Genomic DNA, 25511 nt, shown 5'->3' on the forward strand with positions numbered 1-25511 from the left:
GCCAGCCAGAACCTTAAATTTATTAAGTAAAACTTTATGGTCAACAGTATCAAAGGTTGCACTGAGGTCAAATAGAAAGAGTATAAAACAAGTTCCTGTATCAGAAGCCATCAAAAGATCATAACAGAGCTTCAAAAATGGAGTCCTGCTTTTAAGTTTAAAAATCTGCCATTTGGAGGAAATGCTAAAAGATCTGAATTGATGTTCTTCAAGTGTTTCTTCATAATTTGGTAACAGCTATTTCTTCAGTAAAGCAGTTATTTCAGGTCGTTTTGTATCGGAGGGAACACTGCCTTGCCTCAGTGAACTGAAAACAAAGATGTACTAATGGTGGTGGACTTCTCAAATAGGATGTAAAGAAGGTAATCATTGAGTCATTAAGTGTAATTAGAGAAAAAGACATAAATGATTCAGGGCACTGAGAATCATCCTCATTAGAACAGGGTGGAGGAGAAACAGTGCTATTAACAGCATCAAATAATAACCTGGGATAATTGTTATTACAATTTTTGCAATTATTTAAATTCGATTTTTCAAAATATTCACAGTGCACAACCAAACCCACTGTCATCCACAATCATTATTAATTTAAATATTATTAGTTTCGACAGGAATGATGAAGAGCACAAGTTTGATCATTTAACCAGTGAGCAAGGAACAACAGTGTGACTGGCTTTGTAGAGAGTGACCTGAGCATTGTTGTATGGTCTTGACCTTGTGATACAAAGCGCCTTGAAGCAATGGTTGTTGGGATTTGGTGCTATATATATAAATACAGTTGATTTGAATTGAGGGAAAGGAATTCAACATTTAATTCAATTCAGTTTTATTTATATGACAAATCACAGCAAAATTCACCGTAAGGTGCTTTATATTGTAAGGTAAAGACTCTGTTGGGATTTTCCTCTGGATTATTTCAATCACGTGATCCCCTTTGAGCAAGCGTTTGGTGACAGTGGGAAGGAAAAAGTCCCTTTTTAACAGGAAGAAACCTTGGCAGAACCAGGGTTAGGCAGGTATGGCCATCTACCGCAACTAGTTGCAGGTTGTGATTATCATGAGAAGTTGAAAAATTAGTCTGTGTCTGTGTGGGTTCTCTTTCATCCAGGTCAAGGTAGTTAAAAAAAAAAAAAAAAGGTGGATGCCAAATTAAAATACCATACAAGGGTTACATTTGTGTACTTTTAATCGCAGCCATCTCAAAGTACATGTAACAGCTTGAGGAGATCATGTGACATAAAAATCCCTTTTTAAAAATATCAGCAGTTGTGCCTTGTTGGCCAGAAATCCTAGGTGCACGTAAAAATAAACACTCTATATGAGATAAACAAGGCACAAAAAGTAATGAAATTTGTGTTTGGTTGATTATTTCTTTTTTGTAACAATTCTTCTACCATTGCAATGTCTATTTATGTGTAAGGAAATGTATTTGTATTTGTGAAGGTTCCCAGTCATCCAAGTCATGGTAATCTAAGGAACTTGGGAAGAAAAGCGACCGGACTTCTTTAACTTTTGTCTTTTAAGAAACTGAAAGAAGTCCGGTTGCTTTTCTTTCCAAGCTCCTTAGATCATTTGTGGCTTGAGCAGTAGAGTTCAGTATGTGGGTTGCACCCATGGAAAACCTACCAAATCTTCTCTGCCAATGCCAAACAGCTTATTCTGCTATTGACCCTTTGGTGTCGTTTGTTGGATTGGATGATTGAAGTCTGAAGAAACAGGAAATATTTGGCAATTTAACAATTTATTGATTTAGTTTCAATTTTTTCATGAGTGCAACCCACACACAATTTAAAGGGAAATAAACCGGCATTCCAACGGTTTAACATTTTTACAACAAAGAAATAATCGACCAAACATAAATGTTTTGGGCATTAATTGCCATCACTTTAGTGGAGATACAGAAGGGTCTGATGTTGTGTCAAAAAGTAATTGTCTGCCAAAAAGTGATTGGTGATGTTTCTGTATGGTTTTTAAATGCCTAATATATTTGCTTATACTGGTAAATGGCCTGCAGACAACAAATTTTCCAAAGGAGTTATATGTTAAATAGAGTATCTTTATGACGCCTGGTTATTATACCTACTATCTTCTACATTATACTCGATGCAGGCCTTCTTGGCTATTTAAAACTTCTTTATAGAACTGTAATTTCCTGCAATTTCTGCTGCCGTCGTGGCCACATCTTTCTCGAAAAAGACAATTTAACTCCTATTTTATGTTACCAGGAAATGGACTGGGATGCTCTTCTGGCCAAGAAGGTGAAGCCTCCCTTCCTGCCAGCCATTAGAGCTCCACAGGATGTCAGTAACTTTGATGAAGAATTCACTCATCTCAAACCGGTCCTTACACTCCCGCGGACACCCTGCATCCTCACTGCTGAGCAACAGGAAATCTTTGCAGACTTTGATTTCTCTTTCATTAGCTGACCACGGCGATTCAAGCTCTCTTATTCAACACGGCTCTTCTGGCTCAACAAAAGAGCAGAAGATGAAAAAACTATAGATATCCTCCAGATATTTCTTCCCGAGCAAGATCTGCTTAGCTGGGTCTGATTTCATTGTGCGGGAGTTACTTTTAACACTTTGCCAAAATCATTTTTGTACTTTTTTGTCATTTTTCATTAGGCTACTTACAGAATATTTACACTGCAATGTTTCTGAAGAGTAGCACTGTCTAACCTGTAAATATGTGAAGTCTCACTGAAGGTAAAATGCACTGAATGTACTTTTCTATTGATTGTTTTGTTATTCTCTCTTTGTTAAATGCTTAAAATGGCCAAAATTCTCACTTCTCTGCTGATATTGACCTGTTAATGTCTAGAAATTTTAAATAACAAATGTGCCCATTTAGACAAAACCAGCCTATATGTAAAGTGTAAATTATGTGAAGGTAAACATGAATAAATGTATAAATGCTGGACTTTAACCAGAAAGCTCCTCATGAAACATTTATTGAGTTTTATAGTACTTCCAGTATTTACAGCATTTAAAAAACACTGCATGACAATATTGTATATAATTGAAAACTACACCACAGACTGTAAATGTTAATTTGTAAAAAAAAAAAAAAAAAAGCAGAGATCTTACTGATAATGGCTCCGTCCAAGCAGAAGGACTCAGCATTTTGCACGGGATTAAACACAAACATTTATTGCTGTCTTACAAGGTTACTATTGCACAAGGAAAAGCTTAAATGGAAACATATTGCACTCAAACCTTTTAGCTAATAACCAGTGTTCCACTGTATCATTCAAGTCCCTGTTAAAATAGTTTTACAAAAATCTAAAGACATTTTCTGCTCCAAAATAGTTTAAAAAATATGTACAATTTTAAACAACTTGAGACACTGTAACAGGTCTAAATATCATGTACATGTATGGAAAAATTGCCAGGAACAATACAGTTCATATTTCAAACACACTCACTTGGACTAACCTACTTTAGTGACAAAAGCTGCTGGAGAAGGTGAATCCTGTAAAACAGGCAAAGTATTCATCACACGAGACAACAAGAGAATGGAACCCACGACCCTAAAGTAAATCCTGTGAGTGAATCAAGAAACCATGCCAGCTATAGATCTGTATTGTTACTCATATTTTGAATGTAATTGATGTGAATTGAGGGTGAACAGTCAGGTTATTGTCAACAAACATCATCACTTGTTACTTAAATGATTTGGTGGAAGGGGCAGGACTGAGGGTATTTGGGTGAGTAAAGTCCTAGCTTAACCGGATTCACTCGGGTGTGTAAAATGCCTGAAGACAATGTAGAGAGTTGTTTGTTTTGAAGGAAATTATGAACTTGATCTGTAAACGATAAGGAGGAAGGCCGCAGTGCTGATTACCAGTTATTAAGAGGAGCAGCCTCATTCTGGAAACACAGTATGTTCAAATTGTCCTAAAAATGACTCCTATTTCCTGTTCCCGACCTGGTGATGTTCTCCATCGAGGTCAAAATGTTTAAGGACTTGGGAAAAGAAGCCTGTGTGCTGAGATTCTAACCAACTCGATGTCTACTGTGTTGAAATTACAGCATCGAGACAATGGACGGCAAAATGCCCACCTTATTAGCGTGTTCTTACTGTGATGTTTCATGAAGGTCGCAAAAAATAGTCCTGTCCCTGAGTGTTCTGCTCAATAATACTGAAACTTGACTGAACTGTCCTTCCTCTGGAGTCTGCACAGACCAACAATGAGCAATGCTCATAAGCATGTAGGCATAGTAGCTGTATTTTCATGAACGTGTGTGAGGCTCAAGATCTGATGCTTTTGTTTACCTTCTACACATCTTACAGGTCATGCAGCTGTTTGAAAAATGCTGGATAAATCCTGAGCTCCAGCTGTGTCTCAGACCTTTGAGCCTCACATTCTCCAGCAGTTTCTATTTCTAAGACCTGCGTTGGTTCGCACAATCCTCGTTGGGTTTCTCACCGGTTCTGCTGTTTTTGAGCTGCTAATTTGTTCTGCTCTTGGCAGCATATTGATTATTATTGAAATGAATCGGCTGCATCTTTAAATTTCATTAAATTAGTGCACTATTATTAGATCATGATCATTAGGGCATCATGCTAATTTGCCCTGCCCCATAGCCCGTAAGACACATGAGCAGGAAAATGATTTATTTCAAGTCCTTGATTTCCATGACTGAAGTAAAATTGCCTCCATCCAATTTGTTTCCATGATAATCCTAAAGGCTGCATTAGAACAACAAACATTCCAAATGTGAACTGTGCATTATACTTAATTAAGTCAATTATAATAGCTCTTAGTTCTCTTGATGTAGACCTTGACATAAGGTCTTTAGACCAGAATTTGAAATGCTTTTGTTACAGCTGTCATGCAGCTACACCTGTATCACTTTACTCATTAGAAAACTTCCTAACCAAAACTGACTATTTGAAAGCTCCCACAGTTTTCACTACGACTGCATTGAGGTAAAAACAGGAAATGCAGGCAATCAATTGCAATAAAGAACGACTGAGAGGATGAGAAGGAGGGAAACTCTCCACAGTTATGGCACAACAACACAAATGCCTATATAAAGGGAACAGCTCACAAGCACAGTTTATCCTCCTATTTGGTGTGTAATGCCAGATCCAGAGAGGCTGTTCATCACTGAAATGTACCTAAACCTGATCGCTGCCCTCCTTGAAGTACACATGCTCCCACACCACTGTGCCCCAGATGCAGAAGAAACCCCAAAGGTTTTGGAATGTCCCGCGGTCAAAGGGGTTCTCATCTGCACCGCAGTGTTTGAGGTAGGAGATGCGGTGGCGCGACATGAACTCCCACGTGGTTGTGTTGAGAGAAACCAGGTATAGATGGGAGCCCAGCAGCAACAGTACGATGAGCGAGAGCAGCGCTAGCAGCATGGTCACGGCCGTCAGGACTCCATTTGTACGCAGCCACTGGTGCCAGATGGGTACGTAGGTGAAACCCGTCCTGAAGAGGAGAGAGCAATAGGATGTGACAGCTTTGCAACAGCAGCAACAGTAACATGGAGGTAGAGATGGGTGGTGTTGCTCACCAGGCAATGCGCAGGCCCCATAGAAGCACTAGCAGCTGGAAGGCCAGGTAAAACACAAACCAGCGGTGGTTCCTCTCACCAACGCAGTTCTCAATCCAGGGACAGTGATGGTCATAACGCCGGACGCAGTGCTGACACGTCTGGCAGTGCTTTGATCTCATTGGCTGCTGCTTGAAACACAGAACAATTTTTTTAATTGTTTTATTTAGGAGACACAATGCAGTTTAACATAGTTCCAACTAATGTGCCTCACATGGTCCAGGCCCCTTGTTGTGCTTACAACATTCAATTCCATAAAATCATAATACACCAAACTTGCACTACAAAAAAGTCACAGTGTAAAATATAGTGTAACAGACAAAGTGAGAAGGATAGAAAAAACATATTTCCAAAGGTGTGGATATTTGCAAAATTACAATTTAATTAATATAAATGACTACAAGTCTGATTTACCTTTAACCAAACTTTGACCTTTACTGTAAAAGATGCAAATGGCAAGGAGGTCATTGCTAAACAAGGACTGATCCTTGGTAGATGACCATTCTGTTTCCTAACAATACATTTCTTGGTTAACCCCCACACACTGCTCTCTTTTATAAAGATAGGATGCAAACCAATCTGCTGCTTATTTTGGAAAGTCAAACTTTAGTTCAGACAGAAGTATGTCATGGCTGACAGTGTCAGATTTCTTTTTTTAGTCAAGAAAAACTGCCTAGAAAACATTGCCATCATCCAAAAAGCAAATAATATTTTAATGAAGTAACAGTGAGCAGCTTCTGCAGGACATTTTGGTCTAATACCAAACTGATGTGGATGAAGGCTGCCACAATCTTCTCTGACCTTGAACGGGACAGGGAGTACAGAAATTGGATGTCAGTTACATATAAAACCATGCTACTGCCTTTTTCAATAAATTAAAAAGATGTGCCAATGGTTTTCACAATGAATTCCTGTATTTTTTGAATGAAACAAGTGTCCAAATCATTAATCATCTCCATGATTTCTGCTTCATTACCCTCTTGCACGCAAAATAAATCTGATGATTCCACAGTTATTATGTTACAACTGAAAAATTGAAATTCTGAGTTAATTCTACTACTAACTGTATACAGTGTTATTAAATTCACGTGCCATAGAACCCTCATCTTTAATAATTGTACCATTAATATTCAATTCCTTTTCTTTCTTTCAGTTTTATTTATATAGGGGCAAATCACATCAACAGTTGCCTCAAAAAGCAAGAGATTAATAATAACTAATAATTAATGATTAAATGCAGAGTTGTGTATAAACCACTGCATCATGGGAAGTCTCCAGCAGCCTAGCCCTACTGCATTATAACTAAGGGAGGATTCAGGGTCACCCGATCCAGCCCTAACTATATGCTTTATCAAAAAGGAAAGTTTTAAGCCTACTCTTAAATATACAGATGCTGTCTGCGTCCTGAATCCAAACTGGAAACTGGTTCCATAGAAGAGGGGCCTGAAAGCTGAAGCCTCTGCATCCTATTCTACTTTTAAATATTCTACAAACCCCAAGTAAACCAGCAGTCTGAGACCAAAGTGTTCTAATGGGGTGTTATGGTACTATGAGGTGTTTAAGATTACTCAAGACCTTGTATGTAAAGAGGAATTACCATAGGTGGATCTAACAGATGATCAGTGCAAACAGGATCCATAAACGCTATGAATATGTGCATGTCACAGTGGGGTTTTTGAGTTTTTTAATACATGTGCAAGATTTTCAAGCAAGCTTTTTTCACTTTGTCATTATGGGGTATTGCAAGTAGAATTTTGAAGTGAAAAGAATTGAATTCATTTTTTGAATACGGCTATAATGTGACAACATGTGGAACAGGTAAAGCGGTGTGAATACACAAAGTGTCGTTAGTTCAGCCATTTAGCCATTTAATTTAGAGCAATTTAGCATCACCGTTCAGTTCATAGGCCACTCGGAGGCAGGGAGAGCAGCAGGAAGACACCCTAGCACTGAGCAGAGTGGGCAACCGTGTCAGCAGATATGAAACTGAAAATGAAATATTGGGATAACAGGGAAGTGGGTTGTAAAGTGCCTTAGAAATGGATAGGCTAAAGCAGTTGAAACAGAGTGTAGCTGGATGTGTAAAAGTATATCAGGTGACTGATATACTGTTGTGTCACTGAGATGAGCTAATCGGCCAGGACAGGCACAATGCTTATGATGGTGACAAACACAGAACAGGAAGAAGGAAAGATTAAAGACTATTACAGAAATTAATTGGAGTAAAGTCCTTCATCCCCTCCCCTTCCTACTCATGTTTGATGTTTACATATAGAAAATCAACAAAAAGCACGTCGTTAACATAAACAAATGAGACAAGCAGACTGAGAGCTCAACTCAGTAATCCAGTATTATCAATGGACCGTGGTACCTCCTTAGAGAGTGTCAGTGCGTCATGAATTTTGCCCAATTTTTGTTAGTTGTTGTGTCAGTATGTGGATATTTGTGGGGGGAAAAAAGGCTTTTCTGATCTGGTGATGAAACATTTTACTCAGAGTCCCGGCATACTGCATCTGAAGTATTATCTGATACTTTTAAGGTCGTCTGGGTATGTAACACAGCCCTGTGTTTCCTGATATCCTATACCACTGCTGGATCCTGCCAGATATCAAGTGTCTCATTTCAGCCTGAGAGCCACACACTCACACACAAACACATGCAGAGAACAAAGAGGTGACATTGTACAGACAGTTTGCCCATCCTGTATGGGAATACAGATGCTACGTCTGTCCACCCCAGCTTTTCCTCTATTGTCAGAAGCAGACATATGCTTATTCAAACTTCTGCTTCAACATCCAGAACGACCTTCAGACTCCTTTTAAAAGTAAGACTTCAAGGAGGGGAGAAAAACAGCAGAAAATGACCTCTGGAGAGTTGTGGATCCATCACAAGCAGCATCCGTTCGTTGTTTTAGAAGCAACACAATTTTAACTGTCCTTTTATTTCTGGCCATTTGATAAGGAAAGAAGGAAGAAGAGGCAGGTGTGGCTTAGGTGGTAGAGTAGGTTGTCTACTAATCAAAAATTCAATGGCTTGATCCCCCCCTTCTCCAGTTTATCTTGGGCAAGATACTGTACCCCAATGCATCCACATCAATTGCCTCAGTCAAGATCAGGGTTCCGATGCAACAAAATGAACTCTTGTTATCAAAAATGTTTGATTACAGTTCTTGCTTCAAAGGGTGTCACTTATTAGGTTTAGGGGGTGTGGATCTGGTGAACCAACACCCTAATACAGGAGATCTGGATTGGCTCTCTGTTTAAAAAGCCCTAACCTCTGATAAATGAGCTTAGATGGAGCCTGATGGGTGAGGGTTAGGGGCAGTAACAGCACTAGCTGCCTCTGGTATGCAGGTATATTGATCCCTCTAGTCTCTGCTGGAATTTTAACATCTTATATTTGATCTTCTGAACTGCTCGTCTTGCAGAGGACAAAGGAAAGAACCGTGTATCTCTTTTTCACCTAACTTTTATACCTGGTCAAGCTTTCTCCTCCCTCTCTTTCTGGACATCACATCTTCTGAGATGACATCTGGCCCGACCCTTTGTGACATCCAGTCACGTTGTTAACGCCTGATCACCAGATGACCAGCGACAACTATCATCCTCTCTCCATCTATCTGACTTGTGCACATACATCATTTACTTTAATGTCTCGCTGAATCCCACCTTTCTCGACAGGTATAATCAGTTTTTCCACACAGTGCAAGGTAGATTTTTTTCCCCCTTAATATATTCAGACTCAAGCAGATGGGAATCGAACAACCAACCTTTCGATTAGTAGGTGACCTGCTTAGCCTCCAAGCAGCTCTGGTGGCTTTGGCTCTCTGATTTAGTTCTGGCCAGATGTACCACCCTCACCTCTCCACAACTGAGATTAGCTCCCTCACAGAAAAGTGAATCAGTGCAGTACAAATGTAGTGACAAAGATATCTCATACATTCACTGGCTTTTCCTTCAGAGACCTAGTCACTTGGGTTGTGGTTGTACATGTACAAATCTCAACTGTACTTAAGTATTTATTTTTCACTTTTAGTCCCTACATTTTTACACAAATATCTCCATTTTCTACTCAGGGTTGTTACTCTAAGTTTAAGACATGTGAGGACATTTGAGTTATTATTTCAGGTTACTGTGTGTCTTGAAATATCAAACAAAGTTGAACCTAAATGGAGGCAACAATAACATATCAAACACAGTTCTATTGGGGTATTCATGACCAGTACTTATTGCACATAAACAAATAAACAGGGCGAAAAAATGTAGTCCGTGCATCATTTACAGCACTGTTTTCAAGGCTTAAAGTGGGCCGGAACAATCCAGAACAGTGTGTTATGGTCCAGATATCTGAAAGCTGGTCATAATAAGCTTTTTTCACAACACTGGTGGTTCTGCATCTAGTGCTATGGAAGAGAAGTAAGCATAAAACTTTTTAAAGTCATGGATAATTTAAGTTCAATGTTATTTATACAGCTCCAATTCACAACAAGAGTCACCTCAAGGAATTTCCAGTGCAATTTTTCAAACATACTCATAAGAGCAGACACACAAACTGTTTGTGTGCCATTTGTCACACAGCATGCCTGCTGTGCTTGCAAAGGACAGAAAAGAAAGTGAGATAACTTCACTCAGAGATGGAGAGAGACAACAGGAGATTTTATCTTCTAGGATAAACATTGCTCAGTGGCATTAGATAGCTGACATATAATCTCCTTATTTAATTTAGAGCTGTTTTTAAAAAAGATATCAGATCAATAGATGATCTGTTGTTTGGTGTGATCTGTTTTTCATCCATCCATCTTCTTTTTCCATCGTCTTTTTCCACTTAGCTGGGGCTGGGTCGCAGGGGCAGCAGCCTAAGCAGAGAAACCCAGACCATGCCTGGCCCCGACCACCTCCTCCAGCTTGTCCGGGGGAACACCAAGGCGTTCCCAGGCCAGTTGAGAGATATAATCTCTCCAGCGTGTCATGGGTCTGCCCCGGGGCCTCCTCCCGGTGGGACATGCCCGAACCACGTCAACTGGCTCCTTTCATTGTGGAGGAGCAGCGGCTCTACTCTGAGCCCCTCCCAGACGGCTGAAGTCCTAAACCTATCTCTTCTGGAAGGAAGCTTATTTCCGCTGTTTGTATCCGTGATCTTGTTCTTTCGGTCACTGCCCAGAGCTCGTGACCTCGTGATAGGTGACGGTAGGGACGTAGACTGATCAGCAAGTAGAGAGCTTTGCTTTTACAATCAGCTCTCTCTTCACCATGGCGGACTGGTACAGAGTCCGTATCACTGCAGCTGCAGCACCAATCCATCTGTCGATCTCCTGCTCCCTTGTCCCGTTACTTGTGAGTAAGACCATGAAATACTTAAACTCCTCAAATCAGGGCAGGAAATCGTCCCTGACCCAGAGTGGACACTCCTCGGCTGAGGACCATGGCCTCAGATTTGGTGGTGCTGATTCTTATTCCCACTGCCACATTGTTCCTCCTGTATGCGATGTTCGACTAACAGACCGTTCCCCCTTCTTAAAGATGGGAACCACTACCCCGGTCTGCAAATCCAGAGGTACCTCCCCTGATCTCCACACAACATTGCAGAGGCATGTCAATCATCCACCCAAGGTGAAGTGTTCCCTTGATCTTGCACTCATAGGGGTCTTCTGAATCACTCTTTGTATGGTCCCTCACCCAGGACCAATTTCCCATTGGGGACCTTATCAGGAGGCAAAAGCACCTGGAAAACATAGCCCCTGGGAACCCTGGGACACACAAAACCTTCCACCACGATAAGGTAGCAATTCGCGGTTTTCATATTATGAAACATTGTGCAAAATTCAATACAATTCTCTTCCATTTTAATTGTATAGCGCTAAATTACAAGAACAATCAACTCCAGGTGCTCAAGATTGTGGAAACCTGACGATAATAAACTGGCATACCGCCTTTTTGTTATTCACATGTTCCATGACAGTTGTAGGCAGCTGAGTGCAGACTACACTGCTTATCTCACAACACAGTGACGTTTACAGCCATGCCCTATGATGGAGTGGTGGTCAGTGTCAGGTTACACCAAGGGCATCAGGCAGAAAATTAGGTGATGATGTTTATTAGATTCACTCAATGAATTCCACCTTTAAATTAGCTTTGTACTGCTTTGAGTTGAAAATCAGCTGTAATACCTCATGTAACATGCTCATATCCTGCTGAATTTATTTGGCCAGAAAGGGTAGCAGGAAAGCTCCATCTGATCTCCACATATCTACAATGAAGGCAACAGAGCTAGTTTCTTTTAATTCCCTTTGTTTTTCTCTGCTTGTGTTCTACATTATGGATGTGCAAACTGATTACATTCATTATTAATTAGAACTGAAGTAACAAGGAGTTACTTTTTACTTTTATACTTTTCAAAGCCTGTACTTTTTTACTTTTACTGGAGTAAAGAAGTTGAATAAGTACTTTAACTTTTACCAGGGTATTTTTTATTGGAAGTGTCTCTACTTCTATTTTAATGACGTGTGTATACCACCTCTGCTGACGAGCTGAGCAGCATACCTGAAGCAGACAGTGGCCACAACGGCGCTGTCGCAGGGATTTGGTGGCAGGTGGAATCATGTCCTGCTGCTCCTCAGTCACTCCCAGCATGAACTAATGCAACAAAGAAGACAAAGTGGTCAGAAAGGAGTAACTGTCCAGCTAACAAATTATGTTAAAGTGGACATTGTCACTGTTTCCCACTTTTTCTATATGATAAGGACATCAGATGGACTGAGGTGTCCTCATTTTTAATCTTATCCTTCCTGGTCACTCCAAGTGAAAAGCTTAACATGTTCACCTCAGCCCCCTGTCTCTTAGTCAAAGCCACTGTCTCCAAACCATACATCATAACATGTCTTACTACCATCTTGTAAATCATCCCTTTCACACTCCTGACTTTTATCTCCACCCACTCCATTCTGCCTGCACTCTCTTTCACCTCTGTTGTTTTAGATGGTCTGGACCCCAACCAAGTTATACAACAGCTGAACCTTTAATTGCATCTCTGCTAGTAACTTCTGACTTGCATGAAATCCTTTTACTTCATCTAAGAGCAGAGTACCACTGTCTGTGCTGGCACATCGACAGTAACTCACTATCTCTGGTCCTTGCATGTTCACCCTTTCCACCTATCTCATTCACACACACATATTCTGTTCTTGCTACTTTCATTCCTCTTCTCCATAGCATACCTCTACCTCTCCCTACTCTCACTATAGATCACAATGTCAACTGCAAACATCATAGTCCACAGAGACTCCTGCCTGACCTCATCTGTTAGCCTGTCCATTACAACTAGGGCTGGATATCATCACTGATTTCTATAATCGATTTGATTCCGATTCACGAGGTCCCAATTCAATTCTAACCCCGATTCAATTTGATTAAATTCAATTTTGACTTAGAAATATTATAATTCTGATCATTTATCAGTACATATCCATATTTTATATCTAGGTATAAAAACAAAGCTGACACTTATCAGACTTCATCAGAGGTGTAAGCATCACAGCACATGCCTTTGTGTCAAAGTAACTGAGGATAAAACACAGAAAAACATGAAGGAGATTTTCCTGGCCTGAATTTTTATAGCACCACCTTAAAAATTCTCTGCAGTAGATCAAAAACAGAGGAAAACCATGAATTAACATATGAACATTACCTGATGCTGCTGAAGTGAAACAGAGCAAAGTTACAGAGGTTTTATTAGAGACACAGCTAAGCCTTTTGCAGTTTGGCATAATTTTAAAAAGTTTACATTTCTTTGTCGTTGAACAGCAGAAATTAGGCATTTTTGAAAAACAACAACAAAACAAACAAACAAAAAAAAAAAACAGCGGGCGACAGCAATGTACACAACGGTAGACTGGTGCGTAATAAGCAAGCATATAATGCAGAAAACAGATTTGAGTTTGCGGGAAACTGTTCTTGAATTACACAGAGAAAGAGAGAGCTGTGCAGGAAGTGTGATTTTATTGTGGTGGAAGCAAAACAGCAAAAGTAGGAGGGAATTAAATATGATGTTTATCAAATGTGAACTGTAGTTTTGATCTTCTTTTGCTGCTGGTTCAGTGAATTTTGATCGGATAATGACAAAACCTCCAGAATCAGAATTCAGCCCGGACAGCGTGTCTGTGTACATGCCATCGGGTGAACGATCCGCTCTTTGTGTTTATATCTTTGTGCGGATTCTGTTTACCTGCTCTCATTTGCTGTTTTAGCTGTTTGGTGGTTGTTGAAATAGTTTTGTGAGCCTTAACCTGAGATTCTGGTGTTTCTGGCAAAATACATTTATATTTAAAAATCGATTCAGGATTTAATGAATCGATTTTGTGTTATTCAAGCTAACATCGATTTGAATCGGAAAATGGATTTTTTTAAAGCCACCCCTAACTTCAACTGGAAACAAGAAAGGCTTTAGAGAAGATCCTTCACCACTGTCCTCATACATGTGCTGCACCACCCTCACATACTTTTCTTTCTCGCTATTAGAGTAGGGCAGTAGGGCTGTTCTATATAACGATATAAACAGTCTATGGTTTCATTTTACGCTATCGTTTGTTTCCTGGTGTCGCAAAATAAACTGTTTACGGCAATATTTTTTCACCGTTTTGATGGTCACTGTAGTGGCTATATTAATTTCTTAAAGTTCTCTCTTTCTCTTATATTTAATATAACCACACCACTGACGGACAAGCACCTGTTTTTATGCGTTGTGGTTAGCAACAACGACGGTAACACCATCGCGTGTCGGCTTGTTTATGTACCACATAAACCTTTCACAATAAAGCTCAAGATCCTGTTGAGACTTTTCAAAATAAACTGAATACGGATGAGAAGTAGAAAAGAGCCGCCAGGTGCTAGAAAATAAACCTTAGACTCAAACGTTATAACAGGCTTGTAATGTAATAAATACTCACAAAGAAAACGGCGGCCGTTACAACTTCTGTCTAAAAATGTATAGCTTCATGCATAGGTTAAAACACTCGACTCCAGCTACATGACGCGCAGCTGGAAACACTTCCCGCAAGTCAAGCTGCCCGAGATTCACAGAATTTACAGAAAATGTTACATTTTTGTGATTTATATCGTTATCGGGACGATAGAATTCTTATATCGGGATATGAGATTTTGGTCATATTGCACAGCCCTATAAGGCAGTGGTTTCAAACTCGCAGCCCATGGCCACTTGTGGCTCACGTCACCCCTACTTGCGGCCCGTATATTGACGTGAAGAAATATAAAGCAATTTGGCCCTTGAAGTTACCTTTTTGTTAGGGAGGATTTGTTTGTCGTTGAGTGCAATGTTAAAATAAGTTCTTTAAAAAGCATATAATGATTTAATATGAAGGCATCATGAGGAGAGAGTACAAACATGTTGAGGGATTGGCTGTGTTAGTTCAGTGAGAGAGTTATTTGTGAAAAAAAAACAAAAAACAATTTTCACCAGCAGTCAAAAACTAACGTGTACACTTGTCTGCTTTTTTATTTTGTTAAATACGAACAAAATTCTAACAGAAGTGCTGCCATGTGTCTGGCCAGAAAGAGAGTAGCAATTTCCTTCTTTGGTAGTTTAATGAAAGGCTTCGGTTAGTTAAGCATGAGGGGAAAAAACTGCATTAACATTGGCAGTTTTGTCTTCTTATACAATATTTGAAATTTAAAACAAACAAACAAAACACTAATTTTTTGGAAATACTTGTGGGTGTTTTCTTGATTGGTTTGTTTTTGCACTACTTACACTAAAGTGGCCACTAAAGAGATGACAGTGCCAGCAGTGGCCTACAGCTCATTTAAGTTACAATATTAAGCAACTTTAGGCGACTATTGCTGTGATCTTATATAAATAAAACTAAACTGAATTAAAGGCAGCGTGTTAGTTTGCCTTAAATAAATTATTGTTATCATTATTGTTTTGGCACTCTAAGCACACGATTATCTTTTAAGATATATATTTTTAAATCAGGTTTTTTAACCAGCAACGTAAACATTCAAGCTTCTTCAAACCCTGAAACCATCACAACACAAAGGTAAAAAAGTGGGAGTGATAACAGTAATGTACAGTAGGCTCGTGCTCACCTGCAAGTCCGTGCCATCAGACAGGATGAAACCCGGGTCCATCAGAGAGACCGCGAAGTACAGCAGCACAGACAGCAGCACCAGCAGCACGAAGAGCACGGGCTGGACAAGCTGGCCCGTCTCCTCCTGCTTCCTCAGCTCTGTGAACAAATCACTCACACACTTAACACCACCACAGCTCCCAGGGGTATGCGAGCGATCATAGAGGCAAAGCCCATGAATGTAAAGTGATAGATTCACCTGTATCATGTAGGAAGAGGATTAACGTTATGACCCATGTCAGAATCACATGTGATGTTCTCACCAGAAACCCTGAGCCGAAAACATTTTTGAACATGTTCCTAGCATAATAGATCAGCCATCCAACATGCAAATGGAGCTGATAAACGACAACACCACTCTCTTCCCTGGGCAAGCGTCATACAAGCCGTAATGTCGTCAGAGTATTAAACGATGAATTACGTCCGAATCAAAATATTCAAATCGTTGAATATTTTTTCTACCCAGGACATATTACATATGTCGAGTTTCGGCAGCTGGGAAGTAAACATCCCGCTCGCTTCCTTCCAGTGGATTTGTTTTTATCCTGCCAACGACTCACAGTAGCAGCGATTAGTATGGCAAACAATCTAGGCCAAAATTATCCAATTTTTTAACCCGTCTGTTTAAGAAATGACGTAAAAATCGCCGTTTGATAAGTCAGAACGCCGTAAAAAAAAACAAACGGCGTTGATCCCATCTGAACACAGTATTTTACGCCAGAGACTGGCGCCTTGAACGCCCCTTCTGAGTGTAGGAAAAAACGCCGTTTTTCCCGGTCTTCCAACGCCGCTCTTTACGTTATACGCAGCTGCGCAATGAGCGCTGTTTTTGTGAGTGTTGGGAAAAGCGGCGTTCATAGACCGGGAAAAACGGCGTTCTTTCCGACACTCAGAAGGGGCGGTTCAAGGCACCACTCTCTGGCGCAAAATACGGCGTTCTGACTTATTAAACGGTGATTTTTACATCATTTCTTAAACATACGGGTTAGAAGTCAGGGCAGGAAACGTACACTGGTCAGATGTGACAATTAGGGCTATTTTGCTTCCATAAATGTACCTAATCATATAAGACCTTACCAAGATGGCTCCCAAGTAGCTACAGTTATGAGGTGATGATACCTCATCTACATATTTTCACATATATATATGAAAAGTTGAGGGGAAAAAAGTCATCTTAATGTAACTGTGGGAGGGTTATGTATTATTAATTTTAATCTGTAAGTAGTGGTATCTATTAAAGTCTGTTTTTGCCTCTCTCTCAGCATTTGCAGAAGAAGGGGTGATTTCGTGACCTAACAGCCAGATATGCTCAGTTTCATTAATATGTTGTGTTTCTTATACATCCATCCACTTCTGCTTATCCTTTTTCAGGGTCGCGGGGGAGCGCTGGAGTGAGAGGCGGGGTACACTCTGGACAGGTCGCCAGTCTGTCACAGGGCCAACACACAGGGACAGACAACCATTCGCACTCACATTCACACCTAGTGGCAATTTGGATTATCCAATTAACCTATCCCCACAAGCTGCATGTCTTTGGACAGTGGGAGGAAGCCGGAGTACCTGGAGGGAATCCAGGCAAACACGGGGAGAACATGCAAACTCCACACAGAAAGACCCCGGCCTGATGGTGGAATTGAACTCAGGACCTTCTTGCTGTGCGGCAACAGTGCTAACCACCGTGCTGCCGTGTTTCTTATACATTCAAGTTAAAATACTTTATTATCTAAGTGACTGTATCAGTCAGTAAAACACCCTCCCTCATGGGTCTCTATGGGGGGTGGGGTTAACCCAAGGTAGTAAGTAACCCAACAGGCATTCACTCATCCACACGTCTCCCCATCATTCACACATATGTATTCTGGATTATCAAAAGACAAAATAGATAAAAGTGGTTTATTTTTGATATTCTTTTATTTTTTGTGGATCAATTTCTTTTTTCTTTTAGAAATCCCCCTCCTCCCAGGAAACAACATCACATTGTAGGTTATCAAAGTGACATTTGGATATGATCATAATTACATACAATTCAAAATTAAAAAAAACAAAACAAAACAAAACAAAAAAAACCCCAACATACTGAGCAGTCTTTGCCGCAGTCCTGGCACACACCTCTAAGCTGCAATCCACTGTTTTGGAATGTCAAAAAACTCTAAATGACAAAAAAAAAAGCTATTGAGCTTGCAACTTTTTGGCCTGCTTTTCATCCAGAACAAAGGGAGTACGAATTGTCCTCCCTTTCAGCAGCTGCTCCAGACCCTGACAGAGGAGATGAGGCAGGAGTTAAGTCATGAGCAAAACTAAAAAATTATTTAGTGAGTACTTTTTGTCCACAGTGTATCTATAGTACAAGAAAGAATTGCTGTCTCTAAGTGCTCTGCAGGGTTCCACAATTTAACGCACTGTTCTCACCTCTCCAAAGTATGAGACAAGCGGTGAAATCTCACATTGAGCCGGAGGACTGTCATCAGCTGACACGCTGCAGGATGAATAATGCACAACTTGAGATTTAAATAATAGGTTTAAATTCTTTTTCTGTCAGCCTGAAAACAACACTAACATACATTTTAAAAAGAACTACATGCCACAAAGTATATATTATAATTCCAATAGTAGTAACAACAAATCAGCTCCTTAGGGTGTGGAGTACATAGGAGCATCTCTGACCTTGGAAGAGGAAGGGGATTCCCATATTTATCCAACAGTGTGGCTTCAGCAGATGTGACCCAACGGCAGTGTTGAGCCAGCAGAGAGTTCCTGGCTGTGGTCGGGTTGTCTGTGGCTGAGCCATCTGCATTTTTCAGGGGGGAAAACTCATCCTCCCGGACAACCTCAAACGCAACAAAGTTCCTTCCAAATACAAGGGAGTAAATTTCTAATTAATTGCAAATCACCTATACAGTAAAAACAACATGTGTAAACACATACAAACTGAAAGATAATGTAGAGCAATTAATACCTTGAGAATTCGAAGACGTCAAAAACAAACTTCTCCATCTTTATGCCATTGGATTTGGATGGTTTGACTTGAACGCCTTGTGCGTCAACAAAGGGCACTTTCTTTAAGGCAACATGTTTCTTCAGCTGGTCTTTATATTTCCTAAAAGATGAAATATGTTAGCAGCACCAACCAAAATGGAATACCATAAAAATGGAAGGCTGGAATAACGGTTTTATACTCAAGGAGCAATGAAGTTCAATAGCTGTAGAATTAAAATCTGGTTAATTTGGCAGTGAAAAACATGTTAAGACTTCTTCTTTGCCAAGTTGTCAGTTATCAGTAAACAAAGCACTGACTCATCCCTTCAGTTAAATAGCCTTTTATGCTCGAATGAATCATTGACCAGTGCTAACGCCGGTCTTAACAAACAAAGAAAAAAAAAAAAAAAAAAAAGAGAGATCAGGTTCAAGGACTGGACTGAAAGTGACAAAGCAGCCAATGTCCACTGAAAAACTTAGAAAGCGTGGAGAACTACTGCTCATGACCAATTTAAAATATTACAACAAAGGCGAGCTCCTTTGAAGCAAAATATAAAGAAACTCAAGTAGTGTTTTAAGACTTTTGCATAGAACTGCACCACACACCTAAGCGTTGCTGCAGATCCCTAAAAAGAAATGGTAAATGGCCTGTATTTGTATAGCGCTTTACTAGTCCCTAAGGACCCCAAAGCGCTTTACACATCCAGTCATTCACCCATTCACACACACATTCACACACTGGTGATGGCAAGCTACATTGTAGCCACAGCCACCCTGGGGCGCACTGACAGAGGCGAGGCTGCTGGACACTGGCGCCACCGGGCCCTCTGAACTCCCCAACAATCATTATGAAGTGAGAATCACTGAACTATAGCAACTACTACCTTCTAGAGGTTTACGTCTGCTCACTAAAAACTAATTGAAGCTAAGATACCCCAACAGGCTGGGACAGTACACATTTATGCACTAATATATTGTTTTGGTCTATTTGTGGACTCTTTAACAAACATCTAGCACACACTGAAACAGCCAGAACTTTACTGTAAGTGTAATTTGCAGAATAAAAAGAGCTCAAATTTGTTCTTTCCTAATTTCTTTTGGTCATTTGTGTACTACTAAAAGCTGCCATTCAATTGTTTATAATGTTGTGCCGCCCCTTACTCTGCCACATCCTGCAGGAAGCTCCTGGTAAAGAAGTGATTGCAGATGTTTCCAGCACTGTAAACCAACTCTCCTCCAGGTCCTCGCAGTTCAGCCGTCTGTGGCTGGACCTCACTGTACTCGACCACCTGGGACACCCCTCGTACTCTGCAAACCACGCCGACCGGCTCTGTAGGGTACGCCTTCTCCACCACCTAAAGCAAGACAGAGGTGGAATTAGGAGAAACCATTAGCATACTCATGTACAGCCAATCACTTGGCTATATGCAGTCTGCTCTAATGACTACACAGATACTCGTACTGGACACAGTTCTGTACGATTTATTGTAGCTGAAGGGTTGGACTGCTATTGAAGTAACTTCGTTTAACGTGAGAGTCCAAAGAAAATATTCATAAGAAACAAAAACGAAATTCAATTTCCACAAAATATAATCCTTCTATTGATTATATTCAATTACAATGTAAAAGACATCTTAATGTATTCTTTCATGTATACTGTGTGATGCTGTATTACTCCACCTTGGCCCCACAGTCAGCGCCCTTGCTCACACAGAAGCCAATAAACACAGGATCGGCCATCTTGACCAGAATGTTGTCCACGCAGTACACATGCAGGTACTTGACTCCCCTTTTCTTCATGTCCTCCAGCACCTTATTGTCCACCAGTGCCTGGTACAGACCTCCATTACCATCTGAAACCAAAGTTTAGATAACTCCACTCATATTTGTTTCTGATTCTTCTGTGTAACTTCATATGCACCCACCTGGTGCCATGGCTATCTTCCCTTTATCCTTCAAGATGACTTTTCCATCAAATGTCACAGCTGGAATCATTCTTTGCTCAAACATAACGATGTTTGTTGGTTCCAGTCCAAAATAGTTGTTCTCCTTAAAAAAAGTCTCAGTTGGAGCCAGAGTGAATTCACTGGTCATTATGTACCTGAAGAGCACAGAGGGTAGAGATTATACACCGTTACACACAGTCTGCAGCAGTGGAGGACTATTGTGGAACTCCTGTTTCGGGGGTTAAACTGAATGCAGCATCAGCAAAATCTATTTAAAAAAATGTTTTGAAAAATTAAAATGATTTTCCATGTAAACGCTGAAGGAAGTGATGCAGAGTGGTATAGAGCCATTCTACTTAGTTGAACACTGAAAATACTTTCTACTATAATCACGCACACTCTGATACGGTGCTTTTATTAATGCCTAAATGCTTTCTAACATTCACAAACATTCTCACACTCCGATGGATGCAGGGACAACCTGAGAATCAGTGTCTTGGCCAAGGACACTTTGGCAAGCAGACCTTTTGATTAGTAGATGACATTCTCAACCACATGAACCACAGCCATGTTTTCAAACCAATGTTAACTTAAAGAATTACCCGATTTTCTTTTTTTTTTTTTACCTGATTTTTGTTTCTAAGAAAATTTGAGCCACATATGAGGATATTTGTTTAAAATTTCGGTAGAACAGTAGCAGTATAATGCCCTCGTAAGTAGATATCAGGCCCTTGTAGAGCAAGATTTAGTATTTTGGTCTAAATAACCCAAAATGTGAGGTCCACATATGTGGACGCCAGGTCCTAGGAGGTTAATGTTGACTTTATTGAAAAAGTTAACATTACAAAAACTTATAGAAAGAGAAAATGCATCAGGATTTTTACTTTGACTTTGAGTATATACTCTTACACTTTATCAGATTAGCAGAGCAAGAGGAACCTACCATGGAACAGTGCATTTAGAGCCATGTTTGCTGTCTGCAAGCTCTTGGATTTTGCGAATGCGTTCTGCCTGGATCTGATACAAAGTTTTGCCACTCGGCAGCCCAACATTGTACATTCCTTTAGGGTACTGAACACCAAGACGGGTCCCCTGACCACCAGCCAAGAGCAGGACTCCAACACAGTTCTCTGAGATTTCCAGCAGCCCTGTTATTGGGAAGAAAAAGCTAAAATGAGCAGAAGCACACACAAGGGAATTGTTTACTTCTATAACTGATATGTTATGTCTGTGACCAGTCATCCAGGTCATCGTAGTCAAAGGAGCTTGCAAAGAAAAGCGTCTGGACTTCTTTAAGTTACTTGAAGACGTTTCACCTCTCATCCGAGAAGCTTCTTCAGTTCTAAGGTCAAATGGTGGAGAGTCCCAGATATAAACCTAGTGGGAGTATCCCCCCACAGAGGAACAAAAGGACCCCCTGATGATCCTCTAATCGCCTGAGCCAAGGTGTGAAACTGGGTGTGGGTCCCAATCAGCCAGAGTTTCAGGTGAGTTCATTGTGAAACCTGGCCCCACCTTATCGTGCGAATTCCTGAGGTCAGATGGCCCAGGGTGTGAGTGGGCGTTAAGGCGTCTGGGAAGGGAACTCAAAACTGGATTATAGATGGCAGAGAGTTGGTGTCGTAAACCACCGCCTCTGTTCAAAGATGGTCGCTCACAGTGGACATAGATGGCTTCTTTCACTCCTCTTTCAAACCATCTGTCCTCTCTGTCCAAAATGTGAACATTGGCATCCTCGAAAGAGTGAACTTTATCCTTAAGATGCAGATGGACAGCTGAGTCTTAAGGATAAAGGTCACTCTTTCGAGGACGCTTTTCTTTGCAAGCTCCTTTGTCTATAACTGATACTTTCTATAAAAACGTATTTTAATTTATAATTATATAACTATAACTGACTTATTACTCTATTCATAATTTTATAGAAGCGTTCTTCAGAGATTAATTTTGTGGATCTTAGAAATTCCTCAGTTTTATTTTCTGTCATAACCCAGCAGTGCTTACTCATGACAATCACAGAGGACAGCAGTGAAGCAATGACAGCCCAGTGTCAGATCATTTCATGTCGTAGCTTTTAAAGTACTGCCAGGGCAAATGGCTCTGACTTGATTTGGATTTTTTTTTAAAGTAATAATCAGAATAAACTTATATGTAAATTATATGTTTTTATATTATATGTATATTAAACATTTCTCTATAGAGTCCATTTAAGAGAGGATTTAAAAATCTCTCTAAATATGTAACCTCTCTTTTAAGGCCTAAAGTTATGTATGCATCTGTCTGCATCTACAGGCAGTTGTAGCAGACTGCCATCTACTTGGCCAGGACTTAACTGTGTTTGTGCTCAAATACTGGTAGATTAAGGAATTAACAAATAATATGTCCTGTGATGTACTGAAGGAGTTTGTGCTTCCTAACCAATGTTGCTATTGTTAGCCCTTACCATTTCACCATCTCATCAAAATATAGTCAACAAAATGATTTAAATCTAAGCCTGAAAAAAAAAACAACCTCACAGTAGCTCACTATTCTGTAAAACCTCCCTTTCACTCTTGCTGCTCTCTTTCTGTCACAAATCGCCCCTGGCACTCGTCTCCACCCTGCCTGCACTTTTTTCTTCACCTCTCTTGTGCAACCAAAGTCTGTAGCTTCATTTTTAACTGATCTGTCACTGCTCATGCACTGTCTCACTGTCTTCATTGCATGCCCTGCACCACTCTCACATGTCTGCCACTCTCGACTTCCTCATGCAGTATCACAGTTCCTCTCTTGGCACCCTGTCCTATTCTTTCTCTTGATCCACAAAGACACAGCGAAGCTCCTTCCAACCTTCTATGTACTTCTCCATCAGCACCCTCAAAGCAAACATCACATTTGTTCTGTTCTCCGATTGTCACCTCTCTTCTTAGCCTAGCTACTAAAACTCTTTCCTATATCTTCATTTTATGGCTTATTAGCTTTATTATAGATGCAGACATCAATTTGAATTTAAGATGATGTTGCTCATCAGATTAACTCACTGAATTTCAGGATTATAATGCAGACGAGTTGGAAATCCGCCATGTCCTCTCATGTAATATGTGCTTATATTTGGATTAACTGAGTTGTGGAAAGACGGTTAACCTCAGAGCAGCAGCAGCAAGTCTAAACTGATCATTGCCTATAGTCTACTCGGAAATCTACTGAAATTCACAAGAGAAATTGTTACAACTTGTTATTCTTTTCACCACAACTGATTTTAGCATTCTCACACCTTGTTAAATCCAATTTTAACTCCTAATCTAGTCCAGACAATCGGATAAGCCTTCTGTGCGCATGCTCAGGTTTCCATCTATAGTTGGTGGCCCAATCAGAAAATGCAAAAAAGTATATTCCATTAACCTTTCCATCATAAGAAAATGATATAATTTTACCATGCCCCCTCTTCCCCTTCTCTGCTAAGGCTGGTTATCACTCCTAACGCCAGGTAGCTGGTGGCTAAAGTGTTTCCAAAGTAATTTAAAACAATTATTTTTGTTCTGTGTACATATTTGCACACGTTCATATATGATGATGATTACTAGAGTATTTACCACTCAGTATCTGTACTTATGTAACGACTGTCTGCACTTTTTGCCCCCCCTCCGTGTCTTAACGCGTTACTCGTGCACCAAATGTGTATTTTACCTCGTCTTTCCCACTCTTCTAGAGAGTCTCTCCCACTTTTCTTCACGCTGCCGATGAACTCAGGGGGGATCGGCTCTATGTGCTGATCCAAACTGTCAGGCGGGGAGGCTGCAGCCTTCGCGGCCCCTTCACAGTGATCCTTCAGCCCTTTCAGGTCCAGCTGAGCCAGCTCCTCGAGGAAAACATCCCTCTCCTCCTCACACAGCTCCGGCCAAAACTGCAGGACGTGCGCCTGCCCTGCGCTCTCCAAACTCTGCTTTACTTGCTCAAAAGAAGGCATTTTGCGTTTTAGTCCGAAGCAATTTTAGATCAATACATGTCCAACTTTCTCCTCCGATCAGGCAGCAGAAACACGCTGCTCCGGAGGAAGTGGCTGAATGTCAGGAAAAACTCGTGACTGCAGCTCTCAGGAATCCTGTCATACAGGATACACTGTAGAAGGCAAGTCAAAAGCGTCTTTATGCACTTCCATGTTTACAGAAGTCAAAACGTGTTTACTGCTTCCTGTCAGTCAGACCACGCCACGAGACCAAAGGCCACGACAGCAAATTCGCGACAAAGCTGTTAAGTCAGCGTCTGATCACCTGACTGCACAGTGTAGTCAGGTGACTGCACAGCCGCACCCACTAAAAAGACAACAGAAAAACCGGATCAGACTAAAGTTGTTTTGTAGTGTAACTGGGCATAACGGTAAAGGGAGGAACTAATTTGGTTCAGTTCATAGATAGTTAAATATATAACACCCAAAGGTTTGGACACACTTTCTCATTTAACGGTTTTTCTTTCTTTATTTTTTTTTTTACTACTTTCTACATTGTAGATTTTTAAGAATCACCCCACAATTCTTCAGCTGAGACACCTGAGTTAGAAAACACAAACACTGCAGTTGTCTTTACTTGCGAGGACGGTCACAGAGCGCTCGTACAAGAGGCACTCACGGACTCGCGCTGTGTCCCCGTCTGCGTTTTTTATTTATACAAGCTCGTTACATGTGTACAAAGACAACAACGTTATTCTAAGAACTCAGAGCTGAGGTTCTCCTTTTCTAAGTCTGTATGTTCTCAAAAAGAGGAAGCTGTTAGCTGCTAAATAAGTTTATCACACAAAATTTATTAGGTGAAAAGTCACGTAGACATATGAATTGCTTAGTGATCAATAAAAGGAGCACATTTCATGTAGCTGATCACATTATGTTAAATTTTCTTTTAACACAAACTAAAG

General features: G+C 40.4%; 3 protein-coding genes across 6 annotated transcripts in view; 1 reads left to right on the forward strand and 2 right to left on the reverse strand.

Annotated features, from left to right (window-relative positions):
• Positions 1 to 2619, forward strand: part of pkn3 (protein kinase N3) — a 31887-nt gene extending 29268 nt beyond the window's left edge. The window contains exon 22 of the mRNA XM_085166493.1: positions 2226 to 2619. Within this exon, the coding sequence (XP_085022619.1) occupies positions 2226 to 2426 (201 nt within the window). The 3' untranslated portion in view covers positions 2427 to 2619. The remainder of the gene's footprint in view (positions 1 to 2225) is intronic.
• A 116-nt stretch (positions 2620 to 2735) lies between these two features.
• zdhhc12b (zDHHC palmitoyltransferase 12b) lies at positions 2736 to 17481 on the reverse strand. Of its 4 annotated transcripts, none has more exons than XM_085166500.1 (5): positions 15905 to 16844; positions 15665 to 15804; positions 12104 to 12196; positions 5526 to 5695; positions 2736 to 5440 (listed from the first exon to the last, which is right to left on the reverse strand). In XM_085166500.1, the coding sequence occupies exons 1-5, from the start codon at positions 15999 to 16001 to the stop codon at positions 5125 to 5127; spliced, it is 816 nt and encodes a 271-aa protein (XP_085022626.1). In that variant the 5' UTR covers positions 16002 to 16844; the 3' UTR covers positions 2736 to 5124. The 4 variants fall into 4 exon arrangements, with proteins under 4 accessions (XP_085022626.1, XP_085022627.1, XP_085022624.1 ...); XM_085166501.1 differs by having other exon boundaries at positions 5526 to 5692; positions 15905 to 16836; XM_085166498.1 differs by having other exon boundaries at positions 15665 to 17481.
• Positions 17482 to 17597: 116 nt separating this feature from the next.
• uap1l1 (UDP-N-acetylglucosamine pyrophosphorylase 1 like 1) lies at positions 17598 to 24865 on the reverse strand. The gene is made up of 9 exons (XM_085166497.1): positions 24291 to 24865; positions 21571 to 21775; positions 20607 to 20782; positions 20362 to 20534; positions 19843 to 20036; positions 18662 to 18802; positions 18370 to 18552; positions 18115 to 18181; positions 17598 to 17961 (listed from the first exon to the last, which is right to left on the reverse strand). The coding sequence occupies exons 1-9, from the start codon at positions 24568 to 24570 to the stop codon at positions 17875 to 17877; spliced, it is 1506 nt and encodes a 501-aa protein (XP_085022623.1). The 5' UTR covers positions 24571 to 24865; the 3' UTR covers positions 17598 to 17874.
• Between the last annotated feature and the right edge of the window lie 646 nt (positions 24866 to 25511).

This window comes from Neolamprologus multifasciatus, chromosome 7 (assembly GCF_963576455.1).
Source record: "Neolamprologus multifasciatus chromosome 7, fNeoMul1.2, whole genome shotgun sequence".
Taxonomy (NCBI): domain Eukaryota; kingdom Metazoa; phylum Chordata; class Actinopteri; order Cichliformes; family Cichlidae; genus Neolamprologus; species Neolamprologus multifasciatus.